Here is a 24,338-nt window from a genome sequence, read left to right as displayed (position 1 = left end):
CCGAGTCCACGATGGTAGGTTGGACATTAAGTGCTGTTAGGTTGTTGAGCCAGGTTTGGGTGGAGGAAATTTTCGCCGGGGGTGAGATGAGTAGGAACTCAGTTTTCAGAGCATTTAGTTTGAGGTGATTATCTGCCAGCCAAGATTGAGTGTTAATAAGCGTGGAATTCAGATGTTTGATATCTTCCGGGGATTGTAACTTTAGGTAAAGTTGTGTGTCATCGGCGTACATATGGAATTGAACATTGGATGCTTGGAGCAGGGTGGCGAGCGGTTCCATGACGAGGTTGAATAGTGTTGGGGAGAGGGAGGATCCTTGTGGAACACCTAGATCTGCAGGCACAGGAGTAGATAGCACATTGTCGATCTTGAACCTCTGAGACCGGTTGTGAAGGAAGGACGAAAACCAATTGAGAACTGTTCCCGATAGCCCCATTCTAGTGCTTAGCAGCTCCAGCAAGTTCTCATGTTTGACCGTGTCAAATGCTGACGAGAGGTCAAGAAGGATGAGGAGGCAGGACTCATTGCGATCAAGAATTTGGAGGGCGTCATCAATGATGTGTGTCATAGCTGTTTCCGTGCTATGTTTCGCTCGGAAGCCTGATTGATGAGGGTTGAGGAGGTCAAATTGGTCTATGTGTTTTGTTAGTTGGAGTTGGACACATTTCTCCAGCAGTTTGGCCAGGGTGGGGATATTGGTGATGGGCCGATAATTGTTTAGGTCTGACGGATCAGCTGTAGGTTTCTTGAGTATAGGCGTGACTTGCCCCACCTTAAGGGAGTCTGGAATGTGGCCTTGTTGCAAAGAGCTGTTGATGATTTTGGTCCAGAGAGGGAGGAGCAAGGGGATGAAGTCTTTTACAGCATTAGCAGGTAGAGGGTCTGTGAAGTGATTAGAGGGCTTCAAGGTGCAGAGCAGTTTGTGTATTGCTTCTTCCGAATAGGTATCGAAGTACATCCAGGATGCCTTGTTTTTAGGTTGATTGTCAGCCATTCTGGTGTGGTTGGGGTATCGGCTTACATCCTTGATGAGGTCAGTTCTTATGTTGTCAGTCTTTAGCTTAAAGAAAGCAGAAAAGGCTTCGCAGTGTGGGGTGTCATTTGTTGTGCTGTTTGATTGTATGGGTTGTGCCTTTGTTTGGGTCTTAATTAGTTTGAATAGCTTTCTTGGCCTGTTCTTTGCTTGGTCCAACTGGCGGCTGAAGAAGTCCGACTTTGTGTGTTTATCTCGGTGACTGGAGGAACCAAGGCATCGCTGTGATCCATGTCCAAGTACCCATGATTTTATGGCCACTGTAGGATATAGTGATGGAATCTTGTATTATTATGTGTTGTTTATTGTTATAGTCCGAAACTGTCATGTATCCTCCCTCAACCTATTAGGTGTCCTGTCCATCTATACTGGAAATTAAATGGTTGTGTCCTGCAGTCTGTGAGAAGACTCTAACCTAGAAAATGGTGTGTACACATGATGTGGAGTTGTTTTCTTGGGATGGGGCTTGTATACCCGTTTTGATTGACAGTCTCAGAGTTTTGAGCGGAGATAGTGTCACATTCAAAGTTGTAGTGTATTTAGAGATTGTGAGTATAGTGTGAACTTTAGGAATGAGAGGGTATGCTTTGATGGGCAATGGTGAACTTTGGGTACATATATAGGTTTCAGGACTATATCAATCAGAAATGGAACAAAATACTTTTTGTGGGAAGTCAGGATTTTAGTAGACTTGGGCTTTGTGGTGGTGAGGGCTGCATAGGTTTTGAAGACAGTCTCAGATTAATGAATGCTATGCATGTATCTGATTTTGTCAGGTAAGGGTCACAATGGGGAATTCATTGAGTGTATTGGATTTGGAGCGCAGTCCCTGACATCGAAACGGAGCATGTTAATAGGTTTTCCAACATCAACTCAGACTTTTGCATTCAAAGTTATCTGTAGATTTATCGTGGCTGCCTGACTGTGCAGTGGATGTATACATACAGGATTTGGTATGACTTATTTGTTTTAAGGTAGGTATATGCATTTAGGACAAGGTCAGACTTAGGATTGGAGGTGTAAGCACAGGTTTTGGGAGTTTTTTAGTCTATATGCAGGATTCAATTCCAACAAGTTTATGAATGTAGCTAATGTTGAAGTTTTGGTTGATAGTGAATTAATATTTACCGGTTTTGAATTAGAGTGGTGGGGTTCGGGATGTTTTGACTATACATGCTTTAGAGACTCGTACTTTGAAAATTAGTGCAGATGGATTGTTTCAGGAATAAGGAACATGTCCAGGGTTTATGGACACAGTCTCAGCTTTAGTTTTGGGACCTTTGTATATGTTTTAGGGACAGTGCCAGATGTGTGAGGAACTGCTACGAGGTTTTAGAGGACTTCATCATGTGTGTACAAGATTTGAGGAACAGACTTGCATTAAAACTAAGAGTGCCCTTAAAAAGTCTGATGCGGAACTAAGAACAGGGGCAGTTTCACACTGGGAAATGGCGAGCACATGTTCAAGACACTATTTGCTGTAACAACCCAGAGTGGAAGGGTGGTGCACTTACAGATTTTAGAGCATGGACTTGAGACCGTTTCCCATTTAGAAACAAATCTGGTGTGTGGTTTTTCAAAGTGGACGTTAGTGATAAACCTTCTTAGACAGTGCCATATATGCCTGTTTTAGAAACTTTTAAGAATGAGAGCTTTTTAAAAGCTATGCAAGGTGGTATATTTAGGAATAAGATGTGGGCAGACAATGTACATACATTTATGTTCATATTTGTTATTGCTAATTCTAATATACTCTGAAATGATTCAAGCATGTTGAGTTATCGAAAAATCGAATGCTGAACAATTGGGCTTACATAGAGGTTTTAAGTACATTTACAGACTTTGAGATAATTTGTGTACATACTTTATTGACAATGTCACAAGAAATGGGGTTTATGTTAGTCTTTGGGGCATGTTCTCATACTAGGATTGTAAGTTTGTGTAAACGTTTTGAAGGGTCATATACAAGTGTTAGATTTGTTCAGATTTAGAAATTGAGCATGTGTGCTGGTTTAGAGTGGCCCTAAAATACTTTTTAGGGCATTTGTACAGATTTGCATGTTCTCAAACTTGGGCATAGGTTTTTGGTGAACAGTATGTGTAGCTTTGAATTTGAGGTAGCAAAAAAAAAATGTCTACAGAATTGTCTGATCTGTACTAGGGGGGAAAGAGTTATAGGGTCCAATGTTTATCCTTTTGTAGATCAGGAATCACTCGGAATGGAGATGGAAACCCCCACTGCATCAGAGAGACAACCGAGAAGGCTACGCAGGTCAGGCCCTCAGCATTTGGAATCCAGCTTAACTGCTGCATCAAAGACGTCGGGAAAAATGCTTTGTCCCCAAGGTGGAAGGAACGAGGTAGAGATGTTAGACTACCACTCCAAGGGAATGCAGCACAACAAATACACCACAATGGATGAGAATGTACTGAACTGTGCCTTTGAAATGTTACCACCTAGCATGCAAAGTCCGATGGGTTCTTGTTCTCCAGTAAAATTATCACCTTTAACCGATCAAAGATTGTCTACCCCAAGAAAGATCTCACAGGTTCACAAAGTTGAGCCTAACCCAGCAGCATTCTCCTGCAATCCAGGGAGAGACTCTTCTAAACAGCAAAATCTTGAACCTTCCCCGAATAAACAGGTGAAGATATTTTCTGCCTCCAAGAGTGCTCCTCTCCATTTATTACCCTCTAGGAGTAATATGGTGACCATGGACTTGAAGGTCTCTCTAGTAAAGCTACCCTCTCATTACTCTCAGAAGACTGTCTTGCTTAGCCATGCTGCCTCTGAAACGAAACCTGTTGCTCTACCCCCAGTAGATTCGAATGGTAAGGCTCTCACTGCGGATTTAAGGGTATCTCTAGTGAAGCTCTCAATTCCAGACTTTCAGAAGAATGTCCCACAGAACCTTTCTGAAACCATCACAGGCTCTCAGACCCCAGAGTGCCCCCCAAAGAAGACTGATTCTCAGATTCCCACAGATTCCCAAGTAAACACTGTTTATCCAAGTCCAGTGAGCCCTCTGCAGAAGTCAGACACTCAAACCCTCTGCTCCCCTCTAACGGTGCCCTTCGCAATCACTGATGGCTGTAAAGAAAAGACTATGGACTTGAAGGTCTCTCTAGTAAAGCTACCTTCTCACTACTCTCAGAAGACTGTCTTGCTTAGCCATGCTGCCTCTGAAACGAAACCGGTTGCTCTACCCCCAGTAGATTCGAATGGTAAGGCTCTCACGGCGGATTTAAGGGTATCTCTAGTGAAGATCTCAATTACAGACTTTCAGAAGAATGTCCCACAGAACCTTTCTGAAACGAACACAGGCTCTCAGACCCCCGAGTGCCCCCCAAGGAAGCCTGTATCTCAGATTCCAACAGATTCCCAAGTAAACACTGTTTGTCCAAGTCCAGGGAGCCCTCTGCTGAAGTCAGACACTCAAATCCTCTGCACCCCTCTAATGGTGCCCTTCGTAAGCGCTGATGTTTGTAAAGAGAAGACTAACTGTATGGCCATTGAGGGAGTCTCAACCTTGTGGGGCTTGCATGAGGGAAATGGTTGTTCAACGGCAGGGATCACAAAAGAGCATGAAAAAGAGGAAGCTACAAAGGTCGTGACCCCTGGAATCAATACCAGGCAGTATCTATCTCCCTTTGATCAGCAGTGTACTCCGGTACTGTGTTCTGGCAGTATTATCCCAGTTCTTGCTAGTGTAGGAGAGGGAGCTGTCCAGTCTATAGCTCGACTTCGACCTGCTCTACCATCCCCTATGCTGAAGCGCAGGCGTCTGTTCAGGCCCGAGGAGGTTGCTGACCTGATTTTGGAGGAGCCAGTGATGATGGGTTCGAGGGAAGAAAAACAATTGGTGAGCAGCACAAGATGTAACAATGAGCCTGCTGTCAAACTCGGCCTTCAGGATATCCCCCAAGTGACTGAGCCCTGTATTGTGCAATCAGGAGTGCTCTCTCATGACTGCAAGGAGGGCAATGGAATGTGGAGTTCCGCCACAAAAAGCAGTGACAGTCCATATCCAGCTGGGTCTCAGAAACGTGCTCGGAGCCCTGAATCCTTGGAACTCCCCATGCAGCAATTATCACCTGTTGGCAAAAGAAGAGACTGCAATAAAGTGCTTTCCAAGGAGTTTAACTGTCCCCCAGACTCGGCCGTTAGCTGTGGTGCTGTGCCAGAGCAGTATATCGTAAGCAAGGCTGAGCCTGGTGCAGTGGAGTCCAGTAAGCTTGGAGCAACAGAAACAAGCGGCTTGGAGAGTGACAGTGACTTCCTTGTGGCGAGCAGAACAAGGACGGATCCTGCAGCAGAACAAAAAGAGTAAGTTTGGTGGTGGAATGGGTTAAAATCTCTCTACAGAGATTTTGAGCCAGTATGGTTCCTGGCAAATAATTTTTTATTGGGCTGAATGGGTGTTTTGGTCATGGGAATTGATTGGCTCGGAAGTATGTGGGAGGCGCAAGGTTGGAGTGGTGCAAAACAACTGATTGAAACGAATATTTTTGGGGAGTGAAAAGCATTCTGGGAAAATTATGTTCTCATTCAGCGGAATCTCTATTAAAATCATGAGCAATAAATTGCCTTGCCAACTTGTGGGATCTCGGAGCACCTTTTCAAAGGAAAAATAATTTGCTTTTGTTAGAAAAGCCATACTCCCTTAATTAATTTAAAACAATTTGGCAGCCTATTAAAAGGATACATTAGCCTAGTCTATATATTTTCTTTAAAATCAATTACCTGTTTCTAAGTTATAAATATCACTAGAGGAATAGGAGAGAAGAATTAAAAACAAATCCATTCCACAATCTATATTTAAAGGAAATTATAGACAATGGAGTCATACAGCCTGCAACCACTGTAGGTGGGATAACTGGCACTGCAGCTTTAAAGAATCCAAATCTATGACTATCCCATTATGCTTGCTAAGTGGCTGTTGCTCCAGTTCCTATGTCTGGCTCCTGGTGGCATGATCCTTGAACAGAGTTTGTCCTTTTCTGGCAATTTTCCACTAGAACTTGTTTTAAATCGTGTTTAAAAACACCATACTCTTCTTCATTTGAAGTAGGTTTTTGTAATTTCCTGACGGGAAGTATTTTTCTTCTTAAGTGCTCCTCATGTGGCAGAAAAAGACACATATTCTCATGTCTGAATATTATTTGCCTTCCGGGTACCCATTGCCCTTAAAAACGCTACAACAGCTGTAAACTTTCTGCATGGCAAAAAATGAGAAAATCCAGCTTCATGCACATCCAGATCGTCCTGAGAGGACTTCTGAAGGTCAGGAGATTGTAGAGTAGGAGTGCCTGCTACCAGTGCTCCAATTTTCATCTCTAAGAAACTCCCCATGAGAGAGATCCAAAACGAGACCTCTTAGTAGCAAACGTTGCTGTTCTGCTCGACATCAAGATCTATGACGTTGAAGCAAGATACTTTTGCTACTTTTTTGCTGTCGAGGGCAGGTTTGTGGGTTCGCAACCTGAAATCATTGAGACTTCAAATTGAATATTCACATGAATGCTTCGCTACCTGACCCACTACACCAGTGGTTGAAGTAGAGATCCTGCACCTTCAAGATCCCAATTGCCTTCTTAGCCCACTGCCCCAGTTGAGACTTCTCCATCAAGACCCACTTTGCTGGTCATTTCAGTAATCTCAAAACTGCTGCTACACCGGTCACAGGCTCAACAAAGGATACTCCATTTTTTTCAGATAATGTATTGTTTAGCTCCCATGAGGATGAAGGAATGGCCTGCATAAAGGCTAAGATGGAAACATTAAATGGCATAGGGCTAGAAAAAAAGACAAGAGGAAACATGCTTACAAGCCCAATGACTGGTGTAGTTTCCATCAGTGGGTTCAGGGCCTCAAATGCAGCAGACCGTCAAATCAATAGCAAATGTGTAAATCCTTGGGAAAAGATAGACATCAACCATTGGTGGCAGCCGGACAGTTTCTCACAGGAGGCAGTCTGTGGCTTCACACTTCACCTCTTCTGTTACCCACTCCAGTGGTTGAGGAAGTATTTTGAACTATCTGAAAAGGTGCAAGGAAATCTAGAGACAGGTGGGTGTGGAATACTGTGTAAAATTGATGTTTTCTGTGGTTAAAAACATGCCACCGAATGTATTTCTAAAAAAGTCACACCAACACTGCCAGGGCAGACTTCAGCAGGAGTTTCACAATCTTCTTGTAAATCAGGCCATAGGAAGGGTTCCACCTCAACAGATATGATTGGAAATGTATTCCTCCTATTTTCAGGTGCAGAAGAAAGGATCCAAAAACAAGTTCACACCACTTCTGGATCTCAAAATAGCAAACAAATTGATATGGAAAGAGTAGTTAAAGATTTATTTATAAAGTTTTATATAGCACGAACATGATCCCAAAGGATATCCGAGCGCTTCACAATTGGAGGGAAAGGAAGGTAACAATTGCAGTACTGGCCTCAAATAAGAATTCCAAACAAAATAGTTACAAACAAAAGGGGTCAACAAAGAATAAGACAATAAATGGTACACGGTGAACCAGGAGGGGAACAAATGATTAGTAAAAGAAGAATAGCACCCAGCGCAGGGCTTAAAGGTGTAAGTCCAATGCATTAGAGCAGACGATCCAAAACCCTTTTAAGGTAAGAACTTGTTCATAAGGAATCTTTTAACTTCCAATTTTAAAGCAACCTTGGAGGAGGTTCTACGTACTTCCGGTGGGAGAGAGTTCCAGATCTTCGGAGGAGAGCCGGAGAAAGCTCGGTGACACGTTCTCTTTTTGCAAAAGATCTGTGGTTTCAGGAGGAGAGAGTTAGCACTTCTTGAATGTCTACCCCCTCCGGATAATTTTAGCTTTTGTGCTAGATAACTAGGGTTTTTGAAATGGTGGGTTTTGTGAGGCAGGTAATCTTTAGCTGTACTCTTGCTTCATAGGGCAACCAATTTAGGGTTTTTAAGACTGGGGAAATGTACGCATTTATTTTGGTTCCCATAACCAATCTGGCAGCAGCATTCAATGAAGCCCTTAGTGGGGCCAAAGTATATTTGGGGAGGCCACAGAGCGTAGCACTGCCATAGTCTAGCCTCGGCAAAACAATTGCTTGGACCACTTGCTTGAAGTCAGCTTGTGGAAGGAATGCTTTGAGATTCTGGAGTATCCTTATCAGATGATTAGTTCCCTTGCACACATTGCTAATATGATTCTTCATGTTCGGATGCTTGTCCAGGGTGATTCCTAGCGATTTGGCCGAGTCAATAATGAGGGGGGAGCAGTTGAAGGCCGTGGGGTGGTTCATCCAAAGGTCTAACTTGGGGAAATAATTCGGAGGAGAATTGAGAAGGAATTCTGTTTTGGAGGCGTTGAGTAGGAGGTGGTTCTCAGTTAACTAGTTTGAAGTATTAATTAGGGTAGTGTTGAGTGATATGAGGTTATCCGGGGAGGAGATTTTCAGATAAAGTTGTGTCATCCGCATACATATGGAAGAGACATTGCCAGAGATTATTTCCATTAATTGTTTGATGAAGGGGAGGTTGTCCCCCCGGTGGTGATAAAATGTGTGTTGTATGCACACCGGAAGGTTGTTACTTCAGATGTTGAGACAAAGGTATTTGCAAGAGGACTCAGAGTGGGAGACCGAGAGTGTGCTCCGATGTATACAAGCTAGGCCACCGCCCAGCTTCATAGCTCTATCTAGACGAATTATGTCATGGGTAGGATGCACTAGGAGGTCTAGGATAGGAGTGGAAGAGGGATTGAGCCACGTTTCAGTGAGGATGATGTCTATCTAATTGTGTTGGATGAGGTCGAAGATATCAGAGGAGTGTTTACTGGCTTAACTGCAGTTTGGTACGCATTTAAGGTGAATGGGGGGAGGAGTCTGTATGATCACATTCATGAAGTTGTCATTATTTTTGACTCTAAGGTTGTGAGGGGGTTCTCTGTTCGGGTTAACGTGAATGGTTTGAATTTGCCCCGGAGGAATCTCGTTGGTGTCTAGAATAAGCGAGTAAGAGTTGAGTAGGTAATCAATTTCATTAGATGCAATATAGGCCTTCGAACTTCTGGGGCAGGAGGGTGTGTTAGGTAGGGGTACGGTTTTAGAGAGAGAGCGGGTGGGAAAGCTGGCCAAGGCGAGCTCTCTCGCTAGCGTAGGCTCTGGGAAAATTCGCAAAAGAGAGGAGGGAGCTGATTTATTATTATTATTAGAGAGATTTATAGAGCGCCTGGTTACGCGCACCGGCGTGTCCCCGCGCTATGATAAGTGGAAGTAAACAGTCCAAGCCACCCTCAAAGTCGCCTACCTCCCGTATAAGTGAGTTTTTCGTTTTTTCCTGAAAATGGTCTGAGGGCTCAAAGCGTAATTCCAAAGGTAAGGCATTCCAATGCTTGGCGGCCAGATATCTAAAAGACCCGAACCCCCCCCCCACCCCATTCGGGCCTTCTTTATTCTTGGAACCTTCAGTAACCCTGTACGGGAGGAGCGAAGAACACGCAAGGGCTCATACCGGGTCACCAAACTCTGTAGCGGAGCAGGAGCTTTACCGCTCAGAATACGGTGACAAGTAGAGAGTGCTTTAAACTCCACCCTTCTCCCGACAGGGAGCCAATGTAATGCCTGGAGCGCTGCTTTAGAGGGAGATCTTAGGGAGCCTCAGTACTAAGCGAGCGGCTGCATTTTGCAGCACCTGCATGCGGCTAATGACCTTTCCCGTGGCCCCCAGATACAGCAAATTGCCATAATCTAGGCGCGATGTGACTAGGGCATGCACCAGCGTACGGCGCGCTGTGATAGGTAAGAGATCGAAATACCTTCTTCAGAGTTTTCAGAACACCGAAGCATACCCCGGTCAATCTGGGGGCCAAAGGCCAGGTCACCATCCAGCCATACTCCAAGATTCCTTGCTTCCTGACAGGGGACTGGGGTATTTCCCAGGCAGGAAGGCCACCATGCCGACGACCAAGCAGACGGCCCTCCCCCCACCACGAGTACCTCGGTCTTGCTACCGTTAAGCTTCAAGCAGTTGGTGGACATCCAGGTTGCAAGTTCTTGCATGCAAACTCTGAAAATATCCGCCGCAAGACCGGGCATACGTGAGAGGGAGATGACCAACTGCGTGTCGTCGGCATAGGACACTAAGCGCAGACCATGTCTTTCTACAATTGCTGCCAGCGGGGAGACATAAAGATTGAACAAGGTCGGGCTCAGGGACGAGCCCTGAGGCACGCCCTGGCCCAGCCTAATCTCCCTAGAGTAGCAGTCACCCAGACGGACTTGAAAACATCTGTTTGTCAGAAAGGATTGGATCCATCCAAGCGCTGCTCCTGATACCCCTCCTTCATTCAGACACTGTAGCAAGATGGAATGTGCTACAGTGTCGAATGCTGCGCTTAGGTCCAAAAGGATCAAGGCCATAGTCTGGCCCTCATCCACACCCTGTCGTAAAGCCTCTACCGCCATAAGAAGGGCTGACTCTGTCGAATGTCGGGGACGGAAGCCAAACTGAGAGTCGTGGAGCAGGGAGGCCTCATCCACAAAATTCATCAGTTGAAAGTTTACAGTTTTCTCCGCAACCTTCGCCATATATGGCAGGAGAGAGATGGGATGGAGATTTTCTAATTTTTCAAAGCTGATATTGGGTTTTTTTTGCAAAGGGAGTACAACTGCCCGTTTCCAGGCAATAGGTACAGTCTGGGTCTCAAGAGGTGTCAAATAGATGGCGGATGTAGGGCTCTAATACCTGCAAGCTACCCATCAGCCGTTTGGGCGTGGTGGGGTCCCTCGGAGAGCCTGACTTCATGGATCCGCATATGCGAATAAGTGCCTCAGTAGGTGGGGTAGTGAATGTAGTCAGCCGATGATCCCCCCTCGCCTTGGCTGCCTCCATGAACTCAGGACTCCTACTAGCCTGGTTGGAAAAGGTAGAATAGATCTTTGCTACCTTGTTGGCGAAAAACTCTGCTATACGGTCACAGCTATCCACCGTGCATAGTTCTTTGGGAGCTGCCATATGCTTCCCTATCGAAAGTGATTTATAAATTAGGAACAATTCCTTTGTGGAATTTTCGGCTTCTTTAATCCTAGTGTCAAAATACGTTATCTTGGCCTTCCTAATCAGTCTATGGTAGATGCGTCTACTGGCTACATACCCTGCTTTGGCTTGAGTAGTGAAGGCTGTCCTCCACTGTCTCTCTGCGCGTTTGCATGCTACTTTAGCCGCTCGCACCTCCTCACTGTACCATGGCGCTGTTTTCTGAACACGGCCCCCCGCTCTCGCCATACCGAGCGGGGCTACCAAGTCCAGAGCCTCCGTGATACGCTGGTCAAAATTCATGTTGGCTTACTCCACTCCCTCCCCCCCTGGGTTGCCCTTCACAGCGAGCGCCTGATTGTACTTAGTTTGGGAAAAGGCCGCCCATCTCCGCCTAGGATGTTTATGTACAAACTGCTCCACTGGTCGAGCTCCCTGAATGTGAATCATAAAAGGAACGAGATGATGATCCGACCAGGGGGTGGGTACGGGGTTAAGGACTTCCACCTGTTCCCAATTGGCGGATATAGGGTCCAGTAGGTGGCCAAGTTGATGAGTGGGGCCTTTAACTTTCCGCTCAAGCTGAAGTGCTTTCATCGCTTGGCAGAGTTCCTTGGCCGCCTTGTCTGCAGGGTCATCTAGATGAAGGTTCAGATCACCCAACACCAGATATTTGTCTGCGCGCAGTGAGGCCTCTGTGATGCCCTCCACCAGACTCTCACTAAATCTTACTGCCGTGCCCGGTGGCCTGTAAATCAATAGGCCCTTCACAGTGCAGCCACCATTAACCATAATGGAGAATGTGCCTGCTTCACTATCCTCAATCGTGATCTGCTCAACTGACATTGGAGTCCCTGTTTGGCTACAATGGCTATCCCTCCACCTCTTCCTAATAGTCTGTCTTGTCTCAGTAGGGAGTAGCCCTCAGGAATGGCGTCAATAATCTCTGGCGTGGAATCCAGATCAAGCCACGTTTCCGTGAGGAAGACTAGGTCCCATTGTTTCTCACTGAGGAGATCATACATGTCAAGTCTGTGCTTACATAGGGATCGAACATTCAGTAAGCCACAGACCAGAACATGATGATCGCTAGTAGCCGTAATCCCCCGATGAAAGGCAAAATTGCAGTAACTGCGGCCCGTGTTGTCCTCGACGTACATGCCGTGTAAACATGGCCCACAGTGCTGGCTGCGGAGGGATAGTAGGTCCTCTCGACTCCAACATAGATGAACCGTCGGAGGGGCAGGGGGCATGGCCCTGGCCCGCGCCCGGCCCAGACGGGCTTAACTTATGCGCAACTTCGGCGCGCCTTCGTCGCGCCTGCTGCGCACGTGCGCTGCCGATAGCACATCTGCCTTATATCCCCCCCAGCGTCCCAACAGCTAGAGATCTGCAGGTAGCTGCCGGAAGTAGCTGGCTCGGACCTTCCACGCCCTCTGCTCGAACGGTGCTAGTCACCGGCGTCAGAACGAGGCGGGAAGGAGGGGCGAGTCCAGCGCTTCTACGAACCGTTGCTGCAACTGCCTGCCTGCCTTCAGGTAACCTCAGCAGAGCAGAGTGCAGATTGCCCCAGAACAATAGGCAACAGCGCGAGTCCAATTGAGCAGCACACAGATAGCGTACACGCTCTCACTCACACCAATGCCCAGAGTTATATTAAAAATGAGCTCACACGCTCTCGCAGCGTCAAAGTATTAAAATCACCAATGCGCTAGTGAGCGCGCCGTTAAAAGCGGCAGGGACACTGCCACTGTCCACTTACCACGCGGGGGTCCAGAATCCAGTGCCTTATATCCCCCCCAGCGTCCCAACAACTAGAGCGCTGCAGGTAGCTGCCGGAAGTAGCTGGCTCGGACCTTCCACGCCCTCTGCTCGAACGGTGCTGGTCACCGGCGTCCGAACGAGGCGGGAAGGAGGGACGAGTCCAGCGCTTCTACGAACCGTTGCTGCAACTGCCTGCCTGCCTTCAGGTAACCTCAGCAGAGCAGAGTGCAGATTGCCCCCAGAACAATAGGCAACAGCGCGAGTCCAATTGAGCAGCACACAGATAGCGTACACGCTCTCACTCACACCAATGCCCAGAGTTAGATTAAAAATGAGCTCACACGCTCTCGCAGCGTCAAAGTATTAAAATCACCAATGCGCTAGTGAGCGCGCCGTTAAAAGCGGCAGGGACACTGCCACTGTCCACTTACCACCATCAAGGGGAGATGTTCAATTGAAAGGGCTTTCAAATCATGTAGTTCGACGGTGAGAAGGTGCAGCTGGAGAGATATATCGTCCAGGAGCTCTACCAGGTCTGAGTGCTAGTTGAGGGGTAGAGGTTGTGTGGGAAGGTCTAAGGCAGTATTGCCAAGTTCCAGAGGGAGGAGTTGGTCATTGAGTGCTTGCGGTGTTCCAGGATGCTTGGATAGAGAGGTTGATAAAAGTGAGAGGGTGGGAGGGCTGTTGACCTGTGAGTCCGTGTCGGTCAAGAAAGGGTTGAGTGGGTTTGGCTGATCATGGTCCGTGGATTGCAATTGCCAGGTCTCCGGCCTAGCGGGTGGCGTAGGAACAGGGGTGCAGGAAGGGGGCTCTTTCGTTGAGAGCAATGGCGGTAGGGTGAGAGGGAACCTCTCAGCTCGAGAATCAGCCTGTATTGGACTGGAGAACGGTGAGTAGAGCGAACCCGTAGGCCCGCCCGCCTTCTTAGTCGGAGGTCTAATGGATTGGGCCAGTCTGACAGGGGACTGAGAGGCTCCGAGATCATCTAAGGGGGGAGAATGGTTTAGGGAGAGTGTGGACCTCCCGTCTGCGGTTGGGGGAGAACTGGTTAAGTCCAGAGTAGTGGTAGGGTGTGGGTAGGGGTCATTGGATTTAGCAGAGAACGCCTTTTTGAGTGTAGGGAAGATGTTGACCATCATAGCCAGATTGACATTAGAGGCGCGGATAAGGATGTTACCATTATTGTAGAGGGTGATAGTGGCATTAGCGTTGAAGGTGAGCAAGGGCGACATTGTTAATTTGAGATCATGAGGTGTTTTCCTAGTGTCTCCATTAAAGACCGTGGCTATGTGTCATAGCCCGTTAGAATGCTTTTTTCCACACATCTTAAGGATGCTTACTTTCACATTCCTATTGCAAATAAATGTCGGAAGGACCTTTGATTCATTGAAGAGAATGAACATTACCAAAGCAAGGTTCTTCCGCTCGGCATGAAGTCCATACCAAGACCTTATTTTAAGTGCTTGGCGGTAGTGGGGTTGCATCCCAGAAGATAGACAATGTTTGTCTCTCTGCATCTAGATGACTTGTTGATACAAGCTTAAACCTAAAAACAAACTCTTAAGTATTTCTAGTTGGCAGTCTTTACTATGAGTTGATTTGGGTTACTTGCCAGTTACGAAAAAATCAATATCAACCACAGTGCAATCCAGACACTGCCTGGAAAACGTTTTGGACATACTATGTGCAAAAAGGCATCTTTCGGAGCAGGAGGGTCACACTTTTATCAAAACAGTCCACCTGACTGTGAGACAAATGTAGTCTCTTCGAGGTTTAATGCCATCCTGCATATTGCTGATTCCACATGCCCTCTTCACAAGAGACTGTTGCAGCACTACCTGGAGGATCAATGTCTCAATACTCAGCTAGATAGGAGGACAGACTCACTCTTTTTCCTCATGCGTTACTGTCTCTATAATGATGGTGGCGACTGCAGAATTTAATTTGTGATGTGCACCTATCAGAAGGTCCCAATTCAGATAATTGTGACTGTTGCTTCTCTGACCAGCTAGGATGCACATAAGGTCCATCTTCAGATTCAAGGGAGATGGTATTCCAAGGAAATGTCCTATTATGTCAATTTCCTGTAAGTAAGTGCTATACACCTAACCCTGAAGGCATTTCATCCGGTCTCAAGAAAAACTTCCTTCTTGAATAAAGGGACATTGTAACAACTAACCACTACTTGAACAAGCGGGCGAGGTGGAGTGGCAGGTGGGAAGAAATCCTTATTAAAGTCACAGCAAGTGCACTTGATTTGAATGGGGCTCATATCCAGCATCCTCAAGATCACTGAAGTTCTTCTACTAGGCTTCCAAAATGCTCAAGTGGATTTGCTAACCAGGATCTTCCAGAAAAACCTATGAGTAGGCCCCAAACAATCATCTTCAATGACTGGGATTTTCCTCAGTTGGACATTTTCGCAAGCGTAGACGACAAGCAAATAACCAGACTGCCGTTCCAGTGACAAAAGGGAAATGCCATCTGGATTGACTAGTCGGGGACATTTCTCTGTTTTATGTAATTTAATTATTTTTCTTCGATTCTCTCTAATATTAGTGGTCTTTATCAAGGTGATAAGTACAAAAGCCAGAATGATCCTAATAGCACCAGAATGGACCTGGCAATAAGGGGTCCACTGACCTTCATCTATCGGAGAGTCCACAAAGGAGGTTAGTGCGGAAACTGGATCTTATTAACAAGTTTGTTGGTCTTATGCTCCATCCCAATCTATCATTGTTGAATTTGGCAGCTTGGCTTCTGAAATCATTCAATATGGTCACATGACTCTTCCTCGAACCTCGGTCTAGGTCCACTCTCTCCCACAGCTCCGCTGTGCCGTCTCTTGCCTCCAAACCCGACCTCCTCCTTGGGAGGTTCGAGGCTGCTGGCCGCTCCTGCGCCTGCTCCAACTGGGACCAGACTGCCTGCAACCACCATAACCTTTCTCAGATGTTTATTTTCTTAATTGTTTCCATGTTGTGCCACTATTAATGTGCCCATCTGTGTCTTGCTCTAATTCCACCACTGTTTTCATTTTCTTGTGCCTGCCTGTTTCTTTCGCCTTTTGTCGCTGCTGCCCCCGCAGCTCCCCGAACCCCCCCGCACCCCCCCCCCCCTGGAATTCCTCCCCGGAATTCCCCCTCCCCCTGGAATTACCCCGCTCCTGCCGCTTAGCCTCTCCTCCCTCCTACCTCTGCTACTTAATGGTGGCCACTGCGTGGTCGCTCAGTGGACGTGCACAGCGGGCGTGCCAAAGGCAAGCCCATCTTTGTCCGTCCGCGACCTGACCGCGGCCAGCACCACCCTCCTCGCACTCAACCCTGGAAGACTTGGAGAATGCCTCGCTGAACACGACCCCCTGCCAGTTCTCCTGCCTCCACTGCTGCCAGACCCTCACCGCCACCCCGGCCTCCAACACCACCGACGCCAGCACCTGAGACACCCTAAAACGCATCCTCCTCAACGTACGCTCCGTATACAAATACGCCATGAAAATCTGGAACCTACTCGATTCTCTCTCGCCCGATATCGCCTTCTTCAGAGACCTGGACCAACACATCCTCTGCCCCCGACATCAGCACCGTCATCCCAGACTGATACAAGATCCAGAGGAAAGACCACCCCAACCACCCAGGAGGGGGCCTCTCCATCGCCCACAAGAGCACCCTCCGCCTCACCTCCTCCAGCGAAACTTTCCCCTCCACCGAACACCTGCACTTTCAGATCCAGACCACCCCCAAAGCCACACTCCGAGGGGCCGTTGTCTACAGACCCCCGGCCCCTGACACCCTTTGCCACCACCATCACTGAACTTCCACCTCGACAACCCCAGCGACCCCCAACTCCACTATCCTTCGTGACAACCTCGCCAGCATCCGACTTAAACAACTCATCAACACACTGACCCACAGAGCAGGACACACCCTCGACCCCATCTTCGCTGCAGGAAACAGCGTCCAATTCAGCCATACAACACAGCCCCTATGGACCGACCACCACTGCGTACACTTAGCCATCAACAGACCCAAGGCACCCAAACCAGCCCCACGCCCACCATGAAGGAAGTGGAGCAAGGTTACAAACGAGCAACTTAACTTCACCTGAGACAACCACACCTGGGCACCTGACGCAAACGACGCAGACAGAGGACTCTATACCTGGATCTCCAATTGCGCAGACGAGCTCACCCCGCTACGCAACCCCGACAGACAACGCCCCAGGAAAGCCGCCTGGTTCACCACCGCTCTCCAAGAAACCAGACGCACCTGCAGATGCCTGGAGAAGAACTGGAGAAACATCAAGACAACCGAAAACCACACCACCTACAAGGATGCCATGACGGACTACCACAACCAGATCAGAGCCACCAAGAGGAAATTCATCCACAACAATATCCTTGTCAACTCCACCAACTCCAAGGAACCTTTCAATGTCATTCAAGAATTCACCAACCCTCGCAGCGAAGCCACAGACATCATCCCATCCCAAGACCTCTGCGACAAGCTTGCAACCTATTTCCACCTCAAGATCAAAAACCTCTACGACAACTTCGACCAGGCGCCACAGACGGCCCCCGCCCCCCAAAAACAACAACCAGCCCACCGTCTCCAACTCGACACCGATCACGGCCGAAGACACCGCCTCGACCATGAAAAGCATCCACTCTGGGGCCCCCACCGACTCCTGCCCCCCTCACATCTACCAAAGAGCCACGGCCGCCATTGCACCCGAACTACAACGCACCATCAACACCACCTTCAAAACAGGCCCCTTCCCAGACGACTGGAAGTGCGTAGGAGTCAGACCCCTGCTCAAGAAACCCACCGCTGACCCCACTGACCTCAAGAGTTATAGGCCCATCTCGCTCCTCCCCTTCGCAGCCAAAGTTGCAGAAATAACAGTCAACAGGAAACTGACACGATTCATTGACGAGAGCACCGTACTCCACCCATCCCAATCCGGATTCCGAAGCAACCACAGCACAGAGGCCGCCCTATTCAACGCCACAGATGACATCCGCACCCTCCTGGACCAAGGCCACTCCGCAGCCCTCATCCTACTCGACCTATCAACTGCCTTCGACACTGTCTCCCACAGCACACTAGTCGCCAGACGACACCACTCAGGCATACAAGGAACAGCCCTGGACTGGATCCGATCATTCCTCACCGGAAGAAGCCAAGGGATCAGACTCCCACCCTTCCTCTCCGACCCCAGGAAAATCACCTGCGGAGTGCCACAGGGTTCATCACTGAGCCCCACCCTCTTCAACATCTACATGGCCCCCCTCGCAGCCATTGTCAGGCAAACGGCCTCAACATTGTATCCTATGCCTAGGACACCCAGCTCATCCTCTCACCAAAGACCCCACCACTGCCAAACACAACTTCCAGAAAGGAATGCAAGACGTCTCAATCTGGATGACCAACAGCTGCCTGAAGCCCAACGCCGAGAAGACAGGAGTTCTCGTCCTCTGTACCACCGCTCCTGCATGGGACAGCACCTGGTGGCTGATAGCCCTCAGAAGTCCACATACCCCCTCAGACCACGCCAAGAACCTCGGCATCGTATATGACTCATCACTCACCATGAACCGACAGGTCAACGCAATCACCTCCAGCTCCTTCAACACCCTCCGCAAGACCTTCAAGTGGATCCCACCTGAGTCAAGGAAGATAGTCACCAACAAACATCACCAGCAGACTGGACTATGGAAAAGCACTCTACGCCAGCATCAACAAGTCCCTATTCTGCAAAATCCAAACAATACAGAACACTGCCAGACTCGTCCTCGGCATCCCCTAACATGAACACATCAGCCAACACCTTGTCACCCCGTGGAGAAAAGAGTCCCTTTCAAAATCCTCACTCACGCCTACAAATGCCTACACCACATCGGACCCAAAAACCTCAACGACAGAATCATCTTCCACGTACCCAAAAGAAACGTCCAATCTTCCAACCTCGCACTGTCCGAAACCCAGCTCATCCACAGCCAGAACAGACGGAAGATCCTTCTCTCACATTGCAGCCAAGACCTGGAATGAGCTACCGGCAGACATCAGATGCGCCCCCTCCCTGAACACCTTCAGGAAGAATCTCAAGATCTGGCTCTTCGCTGAACAGATCTGTGGAACACTTCCGCTCCACCCCCCCCCCCTCAGTGCCTTGAGACCATCACAGGTTAGTAGTGCACTTACAATTCCCTGATTGATTGATATAACATTCTAAAAGGTGCTAAATTACTCAAGCGCTTTTCGAGTCTTGCAATGGAAGAGATTTTGCAGCTGGAGTAATTTGGAGATCTTCAATTGCAGTACCTGTCAAGGAGTTTTATCATATTTTCATTTGGCAATGCCGGGATTGCAGTTTTGCAGCGTGAATCTTTCTGGATTCACTATGCTGTGCATTATTCCGCGGTCTTGTGGTTGGGTCCGGATTCGTAGTCTTTTCTTTGTTGTTTTTTTTTTTTTTCTTAGCCCATGTGGGCGTCGGCGTCACACCCCCTTGGGTGTATTTCCGGTGACGTCGGCATGCTTCCTGCGGAAGCTCCCACTCTTGGGCGCCATCTTCAGATTCTTTTTTTCCGCGGTCGGGTCTGGATCGTTCCCGTTTGGGCTCCAGACATTTTTGGAGAAAGAAGAAAGAAAATACAGAAAAGACGAGGAGAAGTCATCTGAAGACTCCAGGGGACTTCATCGACGAGAAACCAGCAAGGATAAGGCGTTTTCCATCGAGATCTTCGACGACCGTCGACGAACACGCGACCAGAGAGGCCCTGGACGCTCGAGGATGGACAACACGCCGTTCAAGTTCTGCCGTAACTGCCACCACAAGTACGCGCAGAAGGACCAGCACCCGGTATGCAACCTTTGCCTACCGGTGGACCACGAAAGCGGAGACTGCAACGCCTGTTCCGCCTTCACCCCGAAGACCCTTCGTGTGAGAGAGAGGCAGAGGGTAGCACACGCCGCCCTGCAGGGGAAGGCCCCGACTCCGTCACTCTACGAGCTGGGGATGTCCTCCGAGGAAGAAGACAACGCTGCCGCCGAAGACGACAGCTACACTGTCGTAGAGACCGATTACACGAAGACTTCTGACAAGGTAGGAGACTCTTCGGCCCCCAAGAACCCGAGAGACTCTGAGTCTAGAAAGATCGAGGGCAAGACCCCGAAAGCGGTTAATTTGCCAGCTATTTCTTCCTATAGAAAATGCCCTTCACGCATATCTTTTTTTTTTTCCAATGTCCCAGTTGATAATGACTTTGTAGAAGGAATTAAAGTTTTCCCCTCAATCAGGAGACTTACCTTCTTTGAGAGTTGAACATTGTCTTATCAAGGTTCATGAGTCCTCCTTTTAAGCTCATTCACAAAGCTTCCATACAACAGCTGTAATGGAAAGCAGCTTTCCTCGTTGCTGTCGCTTCTGTCCACAGGCTTTCCCGATTTAGACCTTTAGTTCCCTTGAAAGTTAGTGGTCCACGAGAACAGGATTTTCAAGCGGCTGCATCTGAAATTTTTCCCTAAGACTATTTTGGATTTCCATGTAAACCAAACTATAGGCTTGTTTAGTTTCTTTCAGAGTCGAGCTTCCCTAGTTGAAAGATCGCACAATACATTAGATGTGAGGAGAGTATTTATATTTTATGTGGCTAAACATATAACAAAATCCAAATACTTGTTTGTCAGCTATGGTCCCTTACACACAGGACTGGCTACTCGGAGTAGTCCATCACAAGATTAATTGGCTCTAGCATTGTATTATGCTATGGGAAAGCCAGTAACAATTTGACTTGTAAACCAAAAGCTCATTCTACTAAAATTAAAGGTGCTTTTTACTGCTTTATTGAGTATTATTTAAATTGCTGAGATTTGTTAAACAGCTACCTGAGATCTGCATACATTTATGAAATATTACTATCTTGAGTCTGCCTTTAGAGCAGATGCCCAAATTGGGCTGGCTCCATTAATAAACCACTTTGCGTAGTCCATTATTTTCCTTTTTCTGTTCTACTGCAATCAGTGGTGATGGACTAGCTCTTCTAGCACATGCTTATGATTAATAATGGAGATTGTCGAGGAATAGTTACTTACCTGTACTCCTAGTTCTTTGTAAGAGAAATCCTCATTGAAATCATAAGCAAGCCACCCACCTGCACAGTGGAAGAAATAAAATAAGCTGATTGCTTACTTAGAAGTACTCCTTGGTCTGCCTTCTAAAAAAGAAAAACCTAAGAGAGCATTCATTAAACCTGCTGGGTCAGTTTTACTCTATTACATGGCACAGCCTATATGGCTACATAGTCCTATGTTTTCAGTACATTTCCTTTAAAAAAAAGTGTGTAAATGTTTTTATTCTTCCTGTCACCGTTTCCCAATTTTTAAATAGGTTATTTATTTTAAGGAAAATTAATGCTTTAAATGGGCCGGTACTGAGCACCTGCACTTTATTTTGAGAGGGAGAGCGGCTGCACTTCTCAAGGGAGGCGTAATACTTTTAATTGGAGAGTTTCAGCATTTTTCAGAAAAAAGCAGGTACTCTGATACAGAGTGCCCATACTTCTATTTTCCCTTTCAAGGAAAAGATATCACATTTTTCAATGTAGCCTTTTAATATGCTGCTAACACATTTCCTACTTTATAAAAGTGCTCAGGAATTTTGCGTGTGGGTGGGACAATTTAGTGCTCATGATGTCAGCGGCTTCCCCTCGGAGGAGAACTAGGAATACAGGTACGTAAATATTCCATCTACAGCTGAGGTTGAACTGGTAATTCAGAAAGGATTAGGCTTTGTGTTTGTGTGAGGTAGGATAAGGTGCGTCATGAGAGAGAAGGGATCAGAGTGAGTGGGCAGAAAGGCTGAGATGTTTATACTTCTTGTGGGTCATGGATCTAGGAGAAAGATGATTCAATTTGGTGTGATGGCTTCTAGGAATGAGAGGACAACTGTGCTGGGACCGAATTATTGTGGGGACCCATACAGGTTGTAATGCTGCCTGACTTGTAAGTTGGAAGGCCTGCCCATTTAGTGGCTATGCCTCCAGTCAAGTTTGGCATATATCTACTCCATCCTTTAGATGTTTCATAGGACCATTTCATTTACCTCAAATCCCTGAGAGCAAATCCATTACTCAGGATGAAACTTTGTTTCACAAAATCTATTTAGCAGGGTCAGTCCCAGGATGGATCTCATACCTGTATATCCCAGAATGCGAGTCCTTTACAGAGCGATGATCCTTTACTCTAGTGTCCCAGAGGGCTGACATCCACTTGCTTAATTACCCAATAAATTACCCATTTTTAAAACAAAAACAATGGTTCTGTCGGAACTCAAAGCAATTTCTTTGTTACGTTATTCTATTTTAAACGTTTCTAGTGCATTTCACATCAATAATCATGGAAATACTGTATGCGACATTTGTTGGAAAGGAAAGAAGAACACACACCACATTTTTAGTTGTTGCAAGGATTATCTTATTTTTTGTCTTGCACAAGTTAATCCAAGTTTAAAGAGGTAAGTTGTCCAAAAACAGTAATAACTGGAATTACAATTAGGGTGAAGTGCTAAGGTGAGTAGTAGTGATAAGTGATTATGTGGCTATGTAGTGACACAATAACGTAGAAACACATAAAATAACATCAGTCCATCATTTTACATCAGTGGTCTCAAACAACATGATTATTCAATTTATCTGATGAGACTTCGTATGGACGGATTGGTGTATAACGTCGACGTTTCGACCCTAGTAAATGGTGCAGACTTGTTAGCAACCGTATCGGGTCTTCATCAGGATAAGGAGGTGTAGGACAACCTGGTAGTTTTGAAGATTTGGAGGCTTCTTCAGTAGCCTCTGTGGGCGGGGTATCAGCTGACACCCTTGTTAGTGTTTTCCAAAAGGGGTTTCTTGGCAATATATGCAGATTTCTTCACCAGCCGGTGGAAAAATATTTGAGAAAAGTGCCGCGATAGCGATCACTTGGGAAAAGGACAGCAGGCGTCTGTATCTGTCTCCGTTCGGCTCTGGATTGCCAAGAAACCCCTCTTGGAAAACACTAACAAGGGTGTCTGCTGATACCCTGCCCACAGAGGCTACTGAAGAAGCCCCCGAATCTCCAAAACTACCAGGTTGTTCTACACCTCCTTGTCCTGATGAAGACCCGATATGGTTGCTAATAAGTCTGGACCATCTACTAGGGTCGAGTCGTCGATGTTATACTACCAATCCGTTCATACGAAGTCTCATCAGATAAATTGAATAATCATGTTGTTTGAGACCACTGATGTAAAATGATGGACTGATGTTATTTTATGTGTTTCTACGTTATTGTGTCACTACATAGCCACATAATCACTTATCACTACTACTCACCTTAGCACTTCACCCTAATTGTAATTCCAGTTATTACTGTTTTTGGACAACTTACCTCAACAAAGAAATTGCTTTGAGTTCCGACAGAACCATTGTTTTTGTTTTAAAGCTTAGTACCCAGGTTCTGAGAGTCACTGGGTCACCCCATTATAATTAATGGCAATAAATGACCCATATGTAAGTTGATAGATAAACCCTATGAAGACTTCATTCGCTGGACTTCACCATGAGCTGAGCCCATTACATCTTATTGGGCCAATTTGTTGCCACAATTTCTAGACGGCTGATCCCTTTCACCTGTAACATATCAAGTCCCATTGCATCCCTCAGCTTTCATGCAGCCCTGTCCTTTTCACTAGTGAGTAGTACAATTTCTGGGTGCCTGCCAAGGATACACTGTTCCCTTGATATCTGATGGTTGATCCTGCACTTGACTTGCCAGAGGGCTGATCCTTCAAATGCCCCCAAAGGTCTTGACATTTTTGCCTTTGTTTTCCTGTAAGTCAGTTTTGTTTTGTATCTGCAGGAACATTCTGCTTCGTCCTTTATGCAGTGCTGATGTAATTCCTCCGAAGACTTACCGCTGTGAATCATCCACAGGTATGGAGCAGCCCTGTGCATTTGGCACACAAAAATATATGATGAGTACTGTATCAGATTTACTTAAGTTCTAACACAAGTTGCTGACCTAAAGCCTTAATTCGTACCCATCAGTGGGAAAACCTTTGCCCCTTAAGTAGTGTGACACTAGTAAACCTCCACTCTGTAGGAACCTAAGACTTTCAGTTATGCCATTTGTGTATTCCACCAAGGATCTGTTTTCGAATTAAATTACACTTCTATGTTATAATACAATTCTACAACACAGTAAGGCCAATCCTGTAAACAAACGTGATTGCATCTTTGCACCCACCACGTGGCTCGTAACAGCCATTCACTGAGCATAAGCAGCAGGTTTAAACTCTAGTTGGCCTATCATGTTGGATGGGTGCATTTAGAGCTTTCAGTGGTTCTGCAATTGCAGAAGAGCTGTTTGGGTAAAATTAGCAGTTTAAATCATTGTGAAAAATTGGCAAGCAAACTGTAGGATTCTCTCTTATATCCATGTACAGTAGAATATCTTTGTTTGCATTTGAGATCGGATCA

At 46.8% G+C, this 24,338-nt stretch overlaps 1 protein-coding gene across 5 annotated transcripts in view; it reads left to right on the top strand.

Annotated features, from left to right (window-relative positions):
- Window positions 1–24,338, top strand: part of TINF2 (TERF1 interacting nuclear factor 2) — a 237,388-nt gene that overhangs the window by 92,126 nt on the left and 120,924 nt on the right. For 4 of the 5 annotated variants that reach the window (XR_013594963.1, XM_078644937.1, XM_078644935.1 and 1 more), the window contains exons 7-8: window positions 3,236–5,360; window positions 23,719–23,792. Coding sequence is in view for 4 of the 5 variants with exons in the window: in XM_078644937.1 (XP_078501063.1) it covers window positions 3,236–5,360; window positions 23,719–23,792 (2,199 nt within the window). In the remaining variant the exon portion in view is untranslated. The remainder of the gene's footprint in view (window positions 1–3,235; window positions 5,361–23,718; window positions 23,793–24,338) is intronic. The other variant, XM_078644938.1, reaches the window with a different exon arrangement.

The sequence above is a fragment of the Lissotriton helveticus genome, chromosome 5_1, assembly GCF_964261635.1.
Source record: "Lissotriton helveticus chromosome 5_1, aLisHel1.1, whole genome shotgun sequence".
Classification (NCBI taxonomy): domain Eukaryota; kingdom Metazoa; phylum Chordata; class Amphibia; order Caudata; family Salamandridae; genus Lissotriton; species Lissotriton helveticus.
This window is presented reverse-complemented; position numbering and strand designations above follow the sequence as displayed.